The sequence below is a fragment of the Bubalus bubalis genome, chromosome 1 (genome assembly GCF_019923935.1).
Source record: "Bubalus bubalis isolate 160015118507 breed Murrah chromosome 1, NDDB_SH_1, whole genome shotgun sequence".
Classification (NCBI taxonomy): Eukaryota; Metazoa; Chordata; class Mammalia; order Artiodactyla; family Bovidae; genus Bubalus; species Bubalus bubalis.
In genome coordinates, this window is record NC_059157.1 from 133,090,536 (window position 1) to 133,108,339 (window position 17,804).

General features: G+C 36.6%; 1 protein-coding gene across 1 annotated transcript in view; it reads left to right on the forward strand.

Moving 5' to 3' along the window:
- The window catches only part of GNB4 (G protein subunit beta 4), a 72,257-nt gene extending 54,476 nt beyond the window's left edge, over nucleotides 1-17,781 (forward strand). Inside the window, exons 5-10 of the mRNA XM_006054299.4 lie at nucleotides 843-906; nucleotides 2,570-2,732; nucleotides 3,751-3,817; nucleotides 3,925-4,126; nucleotides 9,856-10,072; nucleotides 13,326-17,781. Of these exons, the coding sequence (XP_006054361.1) occupies nucleotides 843-906; nucleotides 2,570-2,732; nucleotides 3,751-3,817; nucleotides 3,925-4,126; nucleotides 9,856-10,072; nucleotides 13,326-13,432 (820 nt within the window). The 3' untranslated portion in view covers nucleotides 13,433-17,781. The remainder of the gene's footprint in view (nucleotides 1-842; nucleotides 907-2,569; nucleotides 2,733-3,750; nucleotides 3,818-3,924; nucleotides 4,127-9,855; nucleotides 10,073-13,325) is intronic.
- Nucleotides 17,782-17,804: the final 23 nt, after the last annotated feature.

Sequence of the window (17,804 nt, forward strand, 5' to 3'; positions counted from 1 at the left end):
CAAAAAATCCAGTGGCCTGTAACTTCAGTCAAGAGTTCCTAATTGGCCTGGCAGACAGAGCTTTCTGCTGTTTAAGCCCAGTCTGCTTTTCCCAACTGTTTTTTCCATTTCTTATGAAGTCTGTGTAACTGGGAAATTCACAGACCTTGAAACACCCGTTGTATTTTTCCACCTCTTGCCATGGAACTTGCCCTCTTTATAGAATACAGATTTCTCCAGCTTTCAAAATTACGTTTTTCAAGACGTGTTTTTTGCCAGGCTACTTGAGTAACTCAGAGTAACTCAGTAGTTATTTGTCCCTCATTTGTTTTCCTCTGGCCTTTATTTTATACTACTCCTTTGACTATTTTCACTTACCTAATTTATTTTAGTAAATATCCTATTTCCACCAGATGGTAGAGGCCCCAAGGGTAGGAGGTATCGCCTATATTGTGCCATTAACACAGCCTTTCCGTCACAGGCTCTCTATTGATATTTTTAGATTGAATGAAACATGGTTGTTAGACTTACATGTACTTCATTGTCATTATATTTAAGTCAGTACATTCTAAGCCAGTCAACTAAGAGCTACCAGAATCGTGAATAATACCTAGAATGTTGTCACCATGAAAAAGTTGAATCATAACCAGAGACATTTTTAGTAAAATTTCTAAAAAATTTTAATGTTGACAATTTTTGGCATGCAGAATATATTTTTTTAAGTTGAGAATGTTTCCTGGTATCAAGTTTTTTGTTAGAAAAATTATATTTGTCTTTTCTGAACTGTTCTACATTAATGCAATGCATAATTAAACTACTTTTTTCCTCTAAGTGTCACCTTATTTTTGTGTTTGCTCCTCTAGGCTACTAGTCAGTGCTTCCCAAGATGGAAAATTAATTATTTGGGATAGCTATACAACAAATAAGGTAGAATTTTTTAATCATCCTCTTATATAACCTTTTATTTGGTTTGATAAACCAATTCTTTCCTTTATTCTATTACTTCAAGGTTATACTTTCTTCCTGGGATAAATTTATTCCATTAATTTTTACTTAGGTCCTCTCTTTAGGCCTAGTATTAGCTTTTAATATTTGCTGCTGCTGCTAAGTTGCTTCAGTCGTGTCCGACTCTGTGCGACCCCATAGACGGCAGCCCACCGGGCTCCCCCGTCCCTGGGATTCTCCAGGCAAGAACACTGGAGTGGGTTGCCATTTCCTTCTCCAATGCATGAAAGTGAAAAATGAAAGTGAAGTCGCTCAGTCGTGTCCGACTCCTAGCGACCCCATGGACTGCAGCCTACCAGGCTCCTCTGTCCATGGGATTTTCCAGGCAAGAGTATTGGAGTGGGGTGCCATTGCCTTCTCCAATATTTAGCCCTTTTTTTATTCCCAAAGACAACTCTAGGAATATAGTTCAATGTGTCTTGAGTCCCATATTTCATACTCAAATATTAAAAGATAGTGTGCATCAGTTTTATATATAAATGATTTTTGTAAAGTTCCCATTTCCTAATGTGACAGTGACCTTATAGTTTTTATTTTTAGTTGTGGATAAGCTGGAATGTTAGGCATTGATTTGTGTTCTGTGCTGTTCAGAAGATTGAATAGGTTGGAGGCAGATTACAACTTGTTTAGATCCCTTGGTGGTAAAAACTAGTGGGTTCTTCTAATGTCTCCTGGAAAGAATTCCTGATGTAGAGTTGTTGAGTGGTAGTGGAAAAGTTCCAAGAAAACGCTCACAAGTCAAATACTTTTAGATCCTACGTACACTTATACCACTGTTTCCATTAAAGATTTAAAAGTACTATTTTGTGAGGCAAACAGTAACTTCAGCCTGGTTGAGAATTTAAAAGCTACCTAGGATAGATTTGTAATATAATAGTTTTCTTAGTTTTTTGGTGTCAATCAGTGACTGTCAGCAATATTTTCCTAAAATGAAAAATACTCTTTTGGGTTAAGTGAGAGCATAGTAATCACACAATATGTTGATTCTGTGTCTGGGAGATTTAACCTTGATGTTCCCATTCACATTAAACTGTGCTACCTGATTTGCAAATGCTTGGTGTTGGGTAATACGACATCAGACAATGGTGTGAGTAGATCAGTGCAAACTATTACCATTGTTCAAATTCAAGCCTAGAATATGAGTTATTAGAAAAACATAGCTCTTCATGGAAGGACCATTCTATTCAACTCCAGTTCTTATATTGTTCAGTGTTCTGTTGTAGGAAATTCCTCTTTTGTACACTACTGCAAAAAGCCAAGAATTTTTTTTTTTTAACATTTTACACTTAATATTTCAAACAGCTCTATTAGTGTTGAAACATTCTGTGTCTTTGTTCTTTCTAAAAGAATACTTTCTGAAAAGAGCACTTAAATCCAAATGATTTGCAATAGAAAATATAATGGGCATTTTAGTGTGCGTTGTGTTTTTTTTTTTTATTAGTTTCTCAGATCATTGTATTCTTTATTTTACTTGGCTTATTTTTAAGCTATATTTATGTTTGAGTAATATCTGCTTCACTGTAAATAGGTTTGAAAAATCCATGACTTTTGTAATCTTAGTTTTTCTGTTGTGTTTGTTCTGCAGATGCATGCTATCCCTTTGCGGTCTTCCTGGGTGATGACCTGTGCTTATGCTCCCTCTGGTAATTACGTTGCTTGTGGAGGACTGGACAACATCTGCTCTATATATAACTTAAAAACCAGAGAGGGAAATGTGAGAGTGAGCCGAGAGTTACCGGGTCACACAGGTGAGCTTTGCTACATACTGTCCTTTCCTCCCAAATTTGACTTCTCTGAAGATCAAGGAGGAAGAGGGACAAAAGGGGCTCAACTGACCAAAGGATGCGTGTTAGTCAAGTGAGAATGGAAATTACTGTCAATCTGAGAAGCATTGACTTTTTCTAATTATACAAATGATGACTCTACTTCTCTTTTTATTTTAAAAATAGTATTTTTTAGTAGAAATTACTTATTGCAAAAAATTCAAATAGTAATGAATACAGAAAGAAGCAAATATGATTTTCTTTATTCTCTGCAAACCTATATAACAATTATGGCATTTGGATGCTTCATTAGGTAATTGAAAGTGTGTATCAAGATACATTTATGAAGTATTTTTTCACTGTGTGATAATGCATTGCTTGATTAGTGTGCACACCATAGTTCATCAGTATAATATTTGGTTAGTAGTGTTCATAGGAGTTTGTTGCCACTTACCGGTTTCAGCCTTTCTGAATTCTTGGAAGTACTGTTTGGCTATGCTTTTTATAAAATTTCTATAATGGTCTTCCTCCTGCTATTTCCATATTTTGAAAAACTGGTGAATTTTGAGCATTCGAATCCACCTCTTTTTTTTTTTTTTTCGAATCCACCTTTTTAAGGAAGCTTTCACTGAGGTTTTTAAAGTATTTCTCCAAGGTACATAACCCAGTCTGCTATAGATTATAGATAATATTTGTATTAAGGAGTATCCTTCTCCTAGGTAATTGTAGTAGGTGGAAGGGACTGTGTCTTTTACTCAAGTTTGTAACGTTCATAGTCGTTGACACAGTAAATACCTAAGAGAGGGTTTGTTGGTAAAATAAAGTTGCAGGCAGCACAGAATTGGAAGTTATTAAAAGTAGAACTAAAAAAAAAGTAGAACTATAGATTTTACTAACAAACACTTGTTGCCCAGGTATTATATTTTTAAAATACATATTACTATTTTATATGGTAATCAAATTAATCAGTAATAACCTAACATTTGTTATCTCTATGCTGTAGGCTACTTGTCGTGCTGTCGGTTTTTAGATGATAGCCAAATAGTTACAAGTTCGGGAGACACAACTTGGTAAGTTTACTCCAGAAGATGACCAGTGTGAGGCTGAGCGTGGTAGTAGGAATTAGTGTAAGAGGGGAGACCAGTCCTTAATGATTTGTGTCTGTTTTTGACCATAGTGCGTTATGGGACATTGAGACCGCCCAGCAGACCACCGCGTTCACCGGGCATTCTGGAGACGTGATGAGTCTCTCCCTGAGTCCCGACATGAGGACTTTTGTTTCCGGTGCTTGCGATGCCTCTTCAAAATTATGGGATATTCGAGATGGAATGTGCAGACAGTCTTTCACTGGGCATGTGTCGGATATTAATGCTGTCAGTGTAAGTGAACGGCATTTCTAAGGAAAATTTATTGTGCATATGAAGTGTTGAACTCCAGAGTATGATTTTAACAACAAATTCATTCCCTTTAAGGATTCTATAAATAATGTGCTCTTAACAACATTTAATCCCCAAATAATAAGAGTTTGATTTTTTTTTTAATGGAAAGGTTTTAATAGGCCTTAGTCTTCATTTGCAGGGGAACAGGAATAAGTTTAATTTCTAGATTTACAGGGCAAGATAATCTTGAACAAAAAAGTGGATCCAGAGTTTCAGCTGTGTTCAGAGGAGAACAGTGTCCTGTATCTCCACAGTCAGGGGAGCAACCCCAAGAGAGAGCAGTCAGGAAGACAGAGGTGGCTATTTAATGTAGAGAGCATAGCTTTTGAAATCCACCAAACCCTGGATTGAATCTTAATAATCTGGGAATCAGCTGTGTGAGATCAGGTGGGCTACTTAACCTCTGAGCCACACATTCCTCGATAGGAATAATGCTACCGTGGTGTAGAAACTAAATGAAACAAGATGGATGCTCAGTAAATGGTATAAATTATTTATAAGCTCCTTCATATTAAGGAAAAAACAATTCAGACATGTAGCCACAAGTAGATTAAGCCAGATAATAACTCCGTATATATGAGAGTGAATTAGACAATACGTGTATAAATTAAAGCCCAAAGGCATTTTGAATGACAATCAAAATGGTTTATCAGTCAGGATTGAGGGGAGGGGTATTAGAAAGTGGGATACTCCTTGACTTAGGTAAATTGTACTATGCAGATCAGATGTCAGATGTATACAGGTGACTAGATTTTCCAAAAGTACTGTAATTGCTACTGTATATATGTATAAGATGTACTCTGATTTTGCAAGAAGATATTTTTGGGATAAATTTTATTTATCATGTACATATTGAAAGTCACTTTTATATCATCTTTTAGAGAATATCAGAGAAAGTAAAGGCTCTGTGACCTCCACTGCTATTAGGCCAGCCTGGCTTGCAGAGTAGAATTTTAGAGCAGGCACATCCAATCCTGTCCATCTCACATCCCACCACCTTTATCAAGTTGATGATCTCTTCTGTTCCTAGTTTGCTGCACATTTATCAAGAATGAGTGTTGAAGTTTATCAAATGCCTCTTTTTCATCTATTGAGATGATCATGTGGTTTTTTCTTTCTCAGTCTGCTAAATGGTGAATTTACATGAGTTGAATTTCAAATATTAACCCAACCCTACATTTAGGCTCACTTGCCTATAATACCTCTTCCCTGGTGGCTCAGAGGTTAAAGTATCTGCCTGAAATATGGGAGACCTGGGTTCCATCCCTGGTTCAGGAAGATCCCCTGGAGAAGGAAATGGCAACCCACTCCAGTATTTTTGCCTGGAGAATCCCATGGATGGAGGAGCCTGGTGGGCTACAGTCCATGGGGTCGCCTATAATACATAATCATTTTTTATTTACTGGTGGATTTTGATTTGTTGAAATTTTAAGATTTGCATCCATATTGATAAGTTATGATATGATTTTTCATTTCTTGAGAAATTTTGTTCCCACTTTGGTATTAGCTTAATGCTAGACTCATAGGAGGAACTGGGAAGTTAACACTTTGTGTGGAATTGATAAGATTTCATCCTTAATTGTTTGGTTGACTTTGCTGTCTGCCTAAGGAAGTTTTCTTGTATGAGAAGAAATTTAACTAAAAATTTAATGTCCTAATTAGATTTAGGCCTACTTAAGATATCCATTTCTTCTTGAGTAAGCTTTGGTAGAGTTTGCCTTTCAAGAAATTTGGTTCTGTAACCTGTGTTGTCAGATGTATTAACTTACAGTTGTTCATAATATTCCCTTATTTTTCTTTTGATAGCTATGGAATCTGTAGGGTATCTCATTCATGATATTGGTAACTTGTTTCTTAGTTTTTTCCTGATTGGTCTTGTGGTTGAATTGAATACCTCTAAAAATTTACATGTTGAAGTCCTAAACCCCAGTACCTCAGAATGTGACCTTATTTGAAAATAGCTATTGCAGATGTAATTAATTAGTTGAGTCATCCTGGATTGGGGTCCCCCTTAATCCAATATGACTCTTGCTCTTAGAAAAGGGAAATTTAGAGACAAACACACAGTGTTAACAGTGTGACGAGACATAGGAAGATAGCCAGCCCATCTATAAACCAAGGAGATGGGCCTAACAGATGCTTTTTAGGCCCCAGACACTTTGATTTCAGACTTCTACCCTCCAGACCTATGAAACGATAAATTTCTGTTGTTTAAGCCATTCAGTTTGTGTTCCTTTGTTACAGCAGGTCTAGCAAACTAATGCATTTGGTTAAAGGTTTATCAGGGCTTCCCTGGTAGCTCAGTTGGTAAAGAAGCCACCTACAATGCCAGAGATCCAGGTTTGATCCCTGGCTGGGGAAGATTGCCCTGGAGAAGGAAATGGCAACTCATTCCAGTATTCTTGCCTGGAAAATCCCATGGACAGAGGAGCCTGGTGGGCTACAGTCCATAGGGTCACAGAGAGTCAGACACAACTTTTATCAGTTTTTTTAATTTATCTTCTCAAAGAACCATTTTTTTGGCATCAGAGAGTCTTTGTTTTCTGTTTGATTGATTTTTCACTCTTTATTATTTCTTTTCTTCTGCTTACATGGGTTTTGTTTGCTCTCCTGTTTCTCATTTCTTAAGGCAGAAGCTGGTATCATTGGTGTGAAACCTTTCCTCTTTTCTAATATTGGAACTTAAAGTTGTAAGTTTCTTTCTAAGCATTTCTTTTTGCTACATTCCACAAATTTTGATTCATTTTCATTTAGTGACAGGAGTTATAATTTTCCTTTTGATCTCTTTGACCCGTGGAGTTATTTAGAAGTAGCTTCTATAGTTTTAAATATTTGTGGATTTTTAAGATATCCTTATTTTTGCATTTCCCTGATGATTAGTGATGTTGAGCATCTTTCCGTGTGTCCCTTTGCTGTTTGTATGTCTTCTTTGGGAAAATGTCTATTTAGTTCTCCTGCCTGTATTTTAATCAGATTTTTGGTTTTTTGATACTGAGTTTTGCAGATTTTTTGCATGTTTTGAATATTAACCTTGTTTTGGATATATTGTTTGCAAGTATCTTCTCTGACTTAGTAGGCTGCCTTTTCCTTTTCTCAATAGTTTCTTCATGTGCAAAAGCTTTTTCTAGTTTGATTTAGTTGCATTTGTTTATTTTTGCTTTTGCTTTCCTTGCCTGAGGGTACAGATCCAAAAAATATATTGCTAAGACCTGTGTTAAAGAGCATGTGTGTATTATTGTGTGTTAGTCACTCAGTCGTGTCTGACTCTTTGTTACCCCACGGACTGTAACCTACCTGGCTCCTCTGTCCATGGGATTCTCCAGGCAAGAATACTGGAGCGGGTTGCCATTTCCTTCTCCAGGAGATCTTCTCAACCCAGGGGTCAAACCCTGGTCTCCTGCATCACAGGTAGAGTCTTTACTGCCTGGGAATTCCCTGGAAGTCCAGTGGTTAGGACTCTGTGCTTTCACTGCAAAGGACCTGAGTTTGATCCCTGGTCTGGGAACTAAAATCCCACAGGCCACACAGTATGAAAAAAAAAGAAAAAAAGCATACTGCCTATGTTCTAGGAAATTTATGGTTTCAAATTTATACATCTAAGTATTTAATCCATTTGAGTTTATTTTTATATATGGTATGAGAAAGTCATCCAGTTTGATGCTTTTGCATGGAGCTGGCCAGTTTTCCCAACACCATTTATGGTCTTTTCCTCATTGTATATTCTTGCCTCCTTTGTTGTTGACTGTGTGTTTATGGGTTTATTTCTGGGCTATTCTGTTCCATTGATCTGTGTATCTGTTTTAGTGTCAGTAACATAAACTTTGGAGAAGGCAATGGCACCCCACTCCAGTACTCTTGCCTGCAAAATCCCATGGACGGAGGAGCCTGGTAGGCTGCAGTCTATGGGGTCGCTAAGAGTTGGACATGACTGAGCAACTTCACTTTCACTTTTCACTTTCATGCATTGGAGGATGAAATGGCAACCCACTCCAGTATTCTTTCCTGGAGAATCCCAGGGACAGGGGAGCCTGGTGGGCTGCCGTCTATGGGGTTGCACAGAGTTGGACACGACTGAAGCGACTTAGCAGCAGCAACATACACTTTTGATTCCTGTAGCTTTGTAGTATAGTTTGAAATCAGGGCCTGTGATACCTCCAAAAAATTGCTTTATATTTTTAAAAAAGTAAACAATATTAGAAGGAAAATGATAAGCTATATTTACCACAAAGAAAACAAATATATTCTTCATTTTATTCCTGCAGATCAATAGGTCCTAAAAAAGCAATACAGATGACTAGTAGATATATGAAGAAAAGTGATTTCTTCTTTGTAAAAAGTGTTGAGTAGTGCCACAACATCTGAGAAATGAGATCACAAACTAATAATGCATAGTTCTGTGTGTGTGTGTATGTATGTGTGTTTGCATGTGCGCACGTGAGAACATTTAGTATACTGCTAGCTTCACTTTACAGCCTAGCCTAACTGGATGATCTATGTTCTCTTTTATTAAATGTTTCTATTTATTTCTCATAATGAGGTTTTTGGAACATGTCTTTGAGTCCACATACATATATAAATACTATAAATAGTAATATTTGGTTTAAATGTTTTAGTAAAACATATGGAGGATCAGGGGCTTCCCTGGTGACTCAAGGGAAAAGTTTCCACCTGACAAAGCAGGAGATGTGGGTTTGATCCCTGGGTTGGGAGGATCTGGAGAAGGAAGGATTTGCCTGGGAAATTCCATGGACAGAGGAGGCTGGCGGGCTACAGTCCAAGGGGTTGCAAAAAAGTGTCTACGACTTAGTGACTAAACAAAAGCAGAGGACTGGAGCCAGGATTTATTGAATATGTGTCTTGTGCTGAACAGTGGGTTATGGATCCTTTGTGTGTTATTTCACTCTGCCCTAACCAACATGCTAAAGCTGAAACTAAGGCTACCCAGTGGTAGAGAACCCGCCTGCCAATGCAGGAGACATAAGAGATGCGGGTTTGATCCCTGGGTGAGAAAGATCCCCCGGAGGAGGGCATGGCTACCCCACTCCAGTATTCTTGTCTGGAGAATCCCATGGACAGAGAAGCCTGGTGGACTACAGTCCATAGGGTTGCAAAGAGTCAGACATGACTGAAACGACTTAGCACGCAGCATGCTCAAGGCCCAAGTGTTCAGGAATCTTCAGTGCCTAAAATCACTCACCTGATCCAAAGCCAAGTTGAAATTTAAATCTAGGTCTTGTCTTACCCACTCCTGAGAGTCCCCTAGACTACAAGGATATCTATCCAGTCCGTCCTAAAGGAAATCAGTCCTGAGTACTCATTGGAAGGACTGATACTGAAGCTGAAATTCCAATATTTTGGTCACCTGATGCGAAGAACTGACTCATTGGAAAAGACCCTGATGCTGGGAAAGATTGAAGACAGGAGGAGAAGGGGACAATAGAGGATGAGATGGTTGGATGACATCACTGACTCGATGGACAGGAGTTTGAGCAAGTCTGGGAGTTTGTGATAGACAGGGAAGCCTGGTGTGCTGCAGTCCCTGGGGTCGTCAAGAGTCGGACACAAATGAGCTACTGAACTGAACTCTTACCCCAGAGTCCATCATTACACTGCCTTACATAATTTTTGTATACTTCTATGGAGTAAGTGTGTGTTGCTTTTCTTTCTAGTTTTTCCCAAATGGATATGCCTTTGCCACTGGCTCTGATGATGCCACTTGCCGGCTCTTTGACCTTCGTGCAGACCAAGAGTTATTATTGTATTCTCATGACAATATCATCTGTGGGATCACTTCCGTAGCTTTCTCAAAAAGTGGGCGTCTCCTGTTAGCTGGCTATGATGACTTCAACTGTAACGTATGGGACACACTCAAAGGAGATCGTGCAGGTCAGTAAATTGGTACACATTAGTTTTTTATTTTGTCAGGAAACATGAAGTTTCCTATCAGTTGTTCTTGAGGTCTCCTGGATACCCTGGGGAATGGCAACCTAGCAGTTTTCATTCATGGCTGTTGTTAACCTTTGAGTTCAGTTACAGTTCATAAACCGCATTTATGTTTCTATTTTCTAAAGAGTAATATCTGATTATGTGTTTTCATGTTTGGTAAGTTTTGACATAAAGATGAACAGTGAATATAATTTAGTGTGGTCTTCCAGATTACAGTTTGCTTATAATCTGACAGGAAACATTGTAATTGCTATGCATCCTCTTTTTGGTTCAGATCTTATCTAGGAAAGGGCATAGAATCACTGTCTCCTCTTAATCTCATCCTCTGAGTTCTCCCCTGCAGCTTCTGAAATTCTAGCATCAAGTCGTACTGGGGACTCTCATTAATAACAAATTACAGAGTGACTTAAAATGTTTTTTAGAATCAAAATTATATGCAAAGAATCAACTAGGTCTGCATGGGTTATTACTGAAACAGCAGTCTTCTGACCTCAACCCATATTTTCTGCTCCTAGAGGTAGCTACTTTTAAGTATTTATTTCTGTATCTTTAAATAACATACCTGTATTGATTTTTTTTTTTTAACATTTGGGCATTCTCTCTTGAGGTTTGGCTCATCCTTCCTCCCACCTCAGCTTCCTTCTTCCAATTTCTCCCATGTAGTGAATTCTGTTTAGAACATCAATCAGTCAGTGTTTATTACACACTTAAGAATTTTTAAAACAGTACTTACTGCTGAGCAGTGACGTATGTATGTGACTTCTTTTGTGATGCAGCTTCTTAATATTCTCTAGGGTCAAATTATTGGACTTTAAAATTTTTTGGCTCACATTCTTACTTTTGATGTGCTTCTCATCTCATTACTCTTCCAACTTTCTGCAAGTTTTGCTATGCCTGGAGGTAGATTCATTTCCATCTATCATTCTGAGTATTCAGTGGACCTTTTCGATCTTGAAACATACACTCTCTAGCACTGGGAAGTTTTAGGAGGCTCATTTAATCAGTTGCACAATTTTCTCCTTTATCGTTCTCTTTGTAGGACTCCCATTATTCTGATGTTGGACTTCTTGGACTTTCCTTTGACTTTCTTAGTTTCTCTATTTTCCATCTGTCTTTTTTTGCCTATATGTTCTGGGAGAAATCCTTGCCTTTTCTTTCCATGAACCATCTGTTAAGCTTTGGTTTTCCATTTTTGCTACCATCTTTTTGAGATTTTTTAAGGGCATTCTTTTTTTCATGAGTAAAAGTCTTTTGTTTCTGTAGGGCTGTTACGAAAGCCTTTCTTGAAGTTTTAAGCATAATCTTTTTGTTTTGCAAGTTGCCTTTTCTCCCCCTCATTTTTTTTTCAGTCTACTATATAGTGTATTTCCTTGAAACTCTGATGATTTTTAGCCTCTTAATTATCCTTAAGAGTGAGGCATTAAAACTGTCTGAAAGCCCTGTGTATGCTTGGGGTGTACTGACAGTAGGCCTCACTGAACAATGATCTGGCTAGGCTTTCATTAGGGAATTTCTGATATGTCTTACGACCTTTTCCTGCCTTGGGTCTGCTGTGTTCTCTGATGTGGATTTTTCGACTTTTCTACCTGGAATCTCTAAGCTGACAGTTTAGGGGCTGATTTCAGGAAGAAAGCTGGAGTGCGAAACAATTAGGAAGTTAACTTTCCGTATTCCCCAGCTTTCAGTAGTTGCACTGATCTCAGCTGTACCTGTTTTCTTCCAGTTAAGACACCTCGTTCTCTCTCTAGCACATCTCTAGTCTTGTGTTCTGGGCAGGATGATAAATCATCTGACTCTGCAGAGTGAAGGCAGAGACCTGGAGCGTCTAATTGATGCCCAGATGTTTTCTAATGCAGTCTTCGTTTACCCTGTCTTTGCCCCTGTAGTTCCAGAGATACCTGGTTCCACTAGTTTCTGACCCCTTTGGAGCTTCTGCAGTCATTTTTGTTGTTGTTGGCTTATCAGACCATTTGCTTTGAACTCAGCATCTTGGGGTCCATTAATAATCACCAGCAGCATACAGCTCACAAACTTTTGTTGGCATTGCTCTCGTATCCCTGCTGTCCTTGTGGCTTTGTGTCCTTCCCCTTTTAAGTTCCTGTATAGCTTTGAGGCTTCTCAAGGAGAGGCAGTGTCAGCATTACTAGGGATAATTTTCTACAACCTCTCTTAAGAGACTGCAGAAGAGTTCATGGTTTAGCTGATCACTTTTTTGAGGTATTAGGTGTTTTGCCTGGATTGAATCAGTATCCATAACAAAATAGAAATGTGTTTGTTTTTTATGTTTTTTAACATTTGCTTGAGATTTAGTTTTGCTTTGCTGATAGCTGTTTGGTTTCAGGCTGACTCAACTGGCTACTTTCACCTTAAAATTGAATTGTGACATGAATTGCTAATTCATTCTTCTTTCCAATATGATTTGCAGTATTTAGTCACAATGGTCATTTTTTGTTACTTCAACCCATAATGGTAAATTTGCCTTTTTCCAAACATTGCTATATAGAAGGTACTGCAGAGAATATTAAAGAGTTATACAAGATTAACTTCTGTGCCTGAGATTGGGTGAAAACGATATGCTTAATTACATGTGAGAGATATTGCAAACTCAAACAGTATATTAAAGAAAGGTTCTTACTGAGAATTTGATATAGTCCGATTTCTCTTTTAAATCTTTACATCTCATTTTCCTCCCAAACAGTTGGGAATATTTAATTTTATCCTGTCTGGTGGTCAGAAGATCACATAAGCTTAATATTCAGAATAAACTAAAACTAGATGGTTTTAGTTTGATGGTTGCACCGAGTTATGACCAAAACATTCCAGTGTTAGTGGTTAAAGGAATAGAGTAAATTATGTTGGTATTTTTGGTGGTGTATTCTTACGTTTCTGTTGTTCTGGTGGTAAAAGTTCATTGAACTTCATTTAAAATTATTAGCAAAATTCAGAAGTATCATGAACTTATTAGCGACATAAAAGTCTACATGTTTTTGAAGAGATGATTTTGAATATAAGGCAGTTATACATTTTTCAAAAATGAAAAACAATTTGATGCATGTCAGAAATTCATGTAATACAAAGAAATTTTATTTTATATACATGCCCATAAGTACCCATCTAAGATCTTTCTGCATACACTTGTTTAATCCTAAAACTTGCCCCTCGCTAACTTTTTAATGAACTTTTTGTCTTTCAGGTGTTCTTGCTGGTCATGACAACCGTGTCAGCTGTTTAGGTGTAACTGATGATGGCATGGCTGTGGCAACAGGGTCTTGGGACAGTTTTCTTAGAATCTGGAATTAACAATACATGCAAATTTTCCATTCTCCACTGATACCTGGAGAAATCAGTACTACAGCCTATAGCTGTGAAAAAGAATTTACCTTATATTTGCAGGTGAAGATTTTTCTAGAGATTATTATATACAAAAAAGAAGCTTTCAGTAAACTACAAAATAAAAAAGGTGAAAACAAGGTAAAGGTGCTTGCTGAGATCAGGACCAGTATATTAATCTGAGGAGTTGAGCTCATTTAACCTTGATGAATTCTTGCTTGTATTGTCTAATTCTTTGTGTAGACAGAAATGTATACATTACAGCAACCTATCATGTTAGAATGTACGTTTGCATTTCTTCAGAGTTACATTTTTAACTTTATATAGAGGTATCGCATTTTTGTGTTCTGTAGTGGAGGAACAAGGCACAGTAATACATGGAAGTGAGACCATACATGTGTGTACTGATGTTTAAAGAATATCTCCTTGAATTCCAGCTTTCTTTTTGATCTGAAAGAGATCCTGGTTGCTGTTTAAGAATGCTGACAACAGGGACCTACTATACAGCTCAGTGTTATGTGGCAGCCTGGATGGAAGTTTGGGGGAGAATGGATACATGTATGTGTGGCTGAGTCCACTTCGTTGTTCGCCTGAAACTATCCCAACATAATTGGCTATACCCCAATACAAAACAAAAAGTTAAAAAAAAATGCTGTCAGACATAGGTACCGCTGAGGGGAGTCTGTGTGAGTATCAATAGTTTCTGTCTCATCCTCTCCCATCTTATCAGTTTAAGTAAGTGCTTATATTGAGTCCTTAATTTAAAGGGGACATAATCTAAAGGCCAGGGAATCTCACTCTGGAATTTGAGACATACATAAGAAACTCGTATTATATTAACAGGTAGATAGCAGTAATCACATGAATGTTCTTATTTTTTAAAGTTGGATATGATCAAATGACACTTAGCATTCTAAATAGTTAGGCTTTCCTTCTGATTTCATCTCCTAGAGGTGAGTTTGCAGGGTGAACTCTGATGACCATTTGGACTGTCTTTGCATCTGAAGAAACTTTCCCAGTGTTTCCATCAGTATGTATCTAGGAAGGACACATAGTGTGTGATGGCATTATGATTTTGAAAGAAGTATAAAACCTAACAAATCTATTTGTTACATTGTTACAAATAGTTCCAATGTAAGGTTGCTTTATGAATGTTCATATAAAATCTGAATTGATGTTAACTCTCTGTGTCTTCAAATATTTAAAAAGGAAACATTCAAGCTTTTTGATCTTCTGTACCATTTCCTCCCACTAGGACAAAATACTGGTTTCTAAGTGGTTTTGCTTCAAAGGATACCTAGATCAAAGTGATCCCCAACTTTAAAGCCAAAAGATAATTCCAAGAGCAGTTCTTAAAGGAGTCAGAGGAAAATACTAAGCAATTTCTCTGCTTGTCAGTGATATGTGTTTATTACTAGAATGAGCCCCCTTGAATTTAAACAAAGATACTTTCGCTCCTGAATTTTCTCTTACAAATAATCTAAATGATTGACGATAGAGTAAGTCTTGCTTGATAGTGAAGTCATGGAGTTTTTCTAATATAGAGGTGTGTTGTGTTTTGTACTTAGTAAATTGTGTCAGTTACTGTTGAGCTAGATCTGTTAACTTTTGATCACCTGTAATCCTAAATACTCCCAAATTTTACTTGTAAATTTCCATTTTTATATTGTGGATGTGCTAATAATTGCATCTGCTGTCAGGAAGTAACTGTTTTAGGATACTAAAAAGAGAATAAAATGGAAAAAGGAAGATTAAGATATAGGACCAAAAAAAAAAAAAACCAGGCTGTTGTAGATGGCAGGCATGAATGTGTATTTATATACATATAACATAAATCCTGTTACGTTTGTGAACTATTTAAGAAGTGATATAAAGAGCAGCTCTTTGAGATAAGGCAAGACAATTTTTAAGGGACAGTCATTTCCAAAAATAGAAGTGAGGATTACCATGTAGTTCAGCAATTTATTCCAAAATCCTGTTGAAGCAAGCACTTGTAGCATGTGCAGAATTGCCTTATATATATGAAGAGTATCTCCACTAGTTTGAAAATGATTCTAGTAACAAGATAATTTAGAGGCACAGACTTTAAGAATTCTGTGGTCTTAAACATGTTGATAAAAATGATTTAACATTATTAAACTTTTTGTAGGTGGTTAAAAGGCAGTTATCATAATTAAACATGTACTAGGCAACTGAAAATTAACCACTATCATGGCTGATTATACATATGACCAAATGGTGATACCATATTAATTAACTTACAGGTTAAAACTTGTTATCTAGTGATATGGGTCCCACTTGCTAAATTTGTGTACTTGCAGTCTGAGTTCATCTGATTGTATATTTAAAACTTCCTGAAATTGGTATATTTTGTAGATGCACAGTACAGCTTGAATCTTAGTTTTTCCAAACTTAAAAAAGGCCAAATGTAGTTTAAGGAATTTGCATCAATATTGCAGTTCTGGTGCCTGATTTTTTTTCTTTTTACCTAAGAAACATTTAAACATAATGTGCCTCGGTTGGGTTTATTTGTCAATTCTTTAATCACTGCATAAAGAACACTTAAGATATGGCAGTATTTTAAAGGCAAATACTCTTTTCTCAAAGTGGGGTGATGGCCTTGTGTTCAGCAAATCAACCCATAAACCTCAAAAAAGCACTTCATGCTGTCAGCAAGGACACTGCCTCCACTTGGATGGACCGGCCTCATTTTTGACAGCTGTGCTGTTAGATTTAGATTAAATATTCAAGTTTCTTCCCTAGCTCAAATTTTTATAGTTGTAAATCCGGTTACAACAGCATATTGAGTTCCATCTTTAGAGAGGCAAAGATTTAGGCTTAATATCCAAGAGATACTTAAGTATCAAGAGATACTTATACTTCTTAATTCTGCAAGAGAGCTTACCTGGTAGGCAGTCTCCTTGTTTTAATTTAGACTCATCTGAACTGATTAATACTGCATGATGATAGTAAATTAGTCTCTTAGACATAACAGAAGTAGGTGCTTCTGAAATATGTTAAGTAATTTTAAAGTTAACCTATTGAAAGAGAAATAAACCTCGGCTTCTTCAGGTGACAAAATGAAATTTTTGAAGTTGCTAAAAAATACATATATAACTAACCGTCTCCAACACTTTCGATGTTTTAAATTTAGAAATTACATTGTTTTAAAAATGAACATGTTCAGGGAAATTTATGCTTATTGGTGAGTGTCTCACAGTTTAAATTATAACAGTCGAATACTTGTGGCTTACCTATTGATGTGTTTAAATGTAATGGAAACTGATTAAAAACAATCTCCCAAACAGGCCTATGATTTTAGTAATAGATTCTTTCTAAAATCTTTAGGGTGCGAGTTAGGCTTAAAAACATTTTCAAATTACTATGTTCAGTTTCTAATTTCCCTTTTGCCATTGTGGAAAGCAAAATTTTAAACTATTTCTTACCTCATTTGAATTTTGAAAACACCCACCAGACTATCTTGTGAGAAATGATAGCACAGTGGATAATACTGGTATTTTAAATTAGACTAAATAGAATGTGATGCACCCTTCATATTTACTACTTCTCCCATTGTTCATTGTAAGTTGCCTTAAATTCAATGCTATATTTAAAAGTATTGGTTATAATAGGTACTCAATAAAATGGTCTGTAGTTGAATGTCTAAGCTAGCATTGTTTAAAAAGTAATTTATTAATCAGAATGATGGTACAACTTGTGTTTAGCAAATTTGTTTGCATGTTGATAAAATTTCCTAAATCTTTTTTCTTAAAACCAGTATTGAGCCTATAAAATAGTTGACTAATGCAGCATATGGAAAAACTGGTTAAATTTTAGTTTCAATTGATGTTAAGTGTGCCCGACAAAATCTTACATCATACAGTATTTTTTAATTAATAGAACTTCAGTGATATACTTGGTAGATATTTCAAGCCTTTTCTGTCTCTTACACAATGGTGCTCTATCCTATTGTTTTCTCAAAGAAGCATCTGAACACTTGCATTTGCATATTCTTATCCAAAGGCATTCACATCTAAATGGGTTTTTTAAGTTGATTAAAATGTTTTTCTTCACCTAGAGTGGTTTCTGCAACACTTGTGGCCAACTGAACCTGAATGTCAGTAGTCTGTGGGAAAGGTGAATGTATTAGATTAAAGCTCTTAGAAAAAAGCTTTAAACCAAACTATGTACTTGTATCATGACTTAACAGTATTCTTGAATCATTCTTGCAGTAATTCATTCCTTTATTTGTATAGTAGCTCTGTGAAATAATGTTGCTGTGAATTGATATTGTAATCAATAAAGTGCTTTTAACCAGATTTCACGTAGCATGTTTTAAATC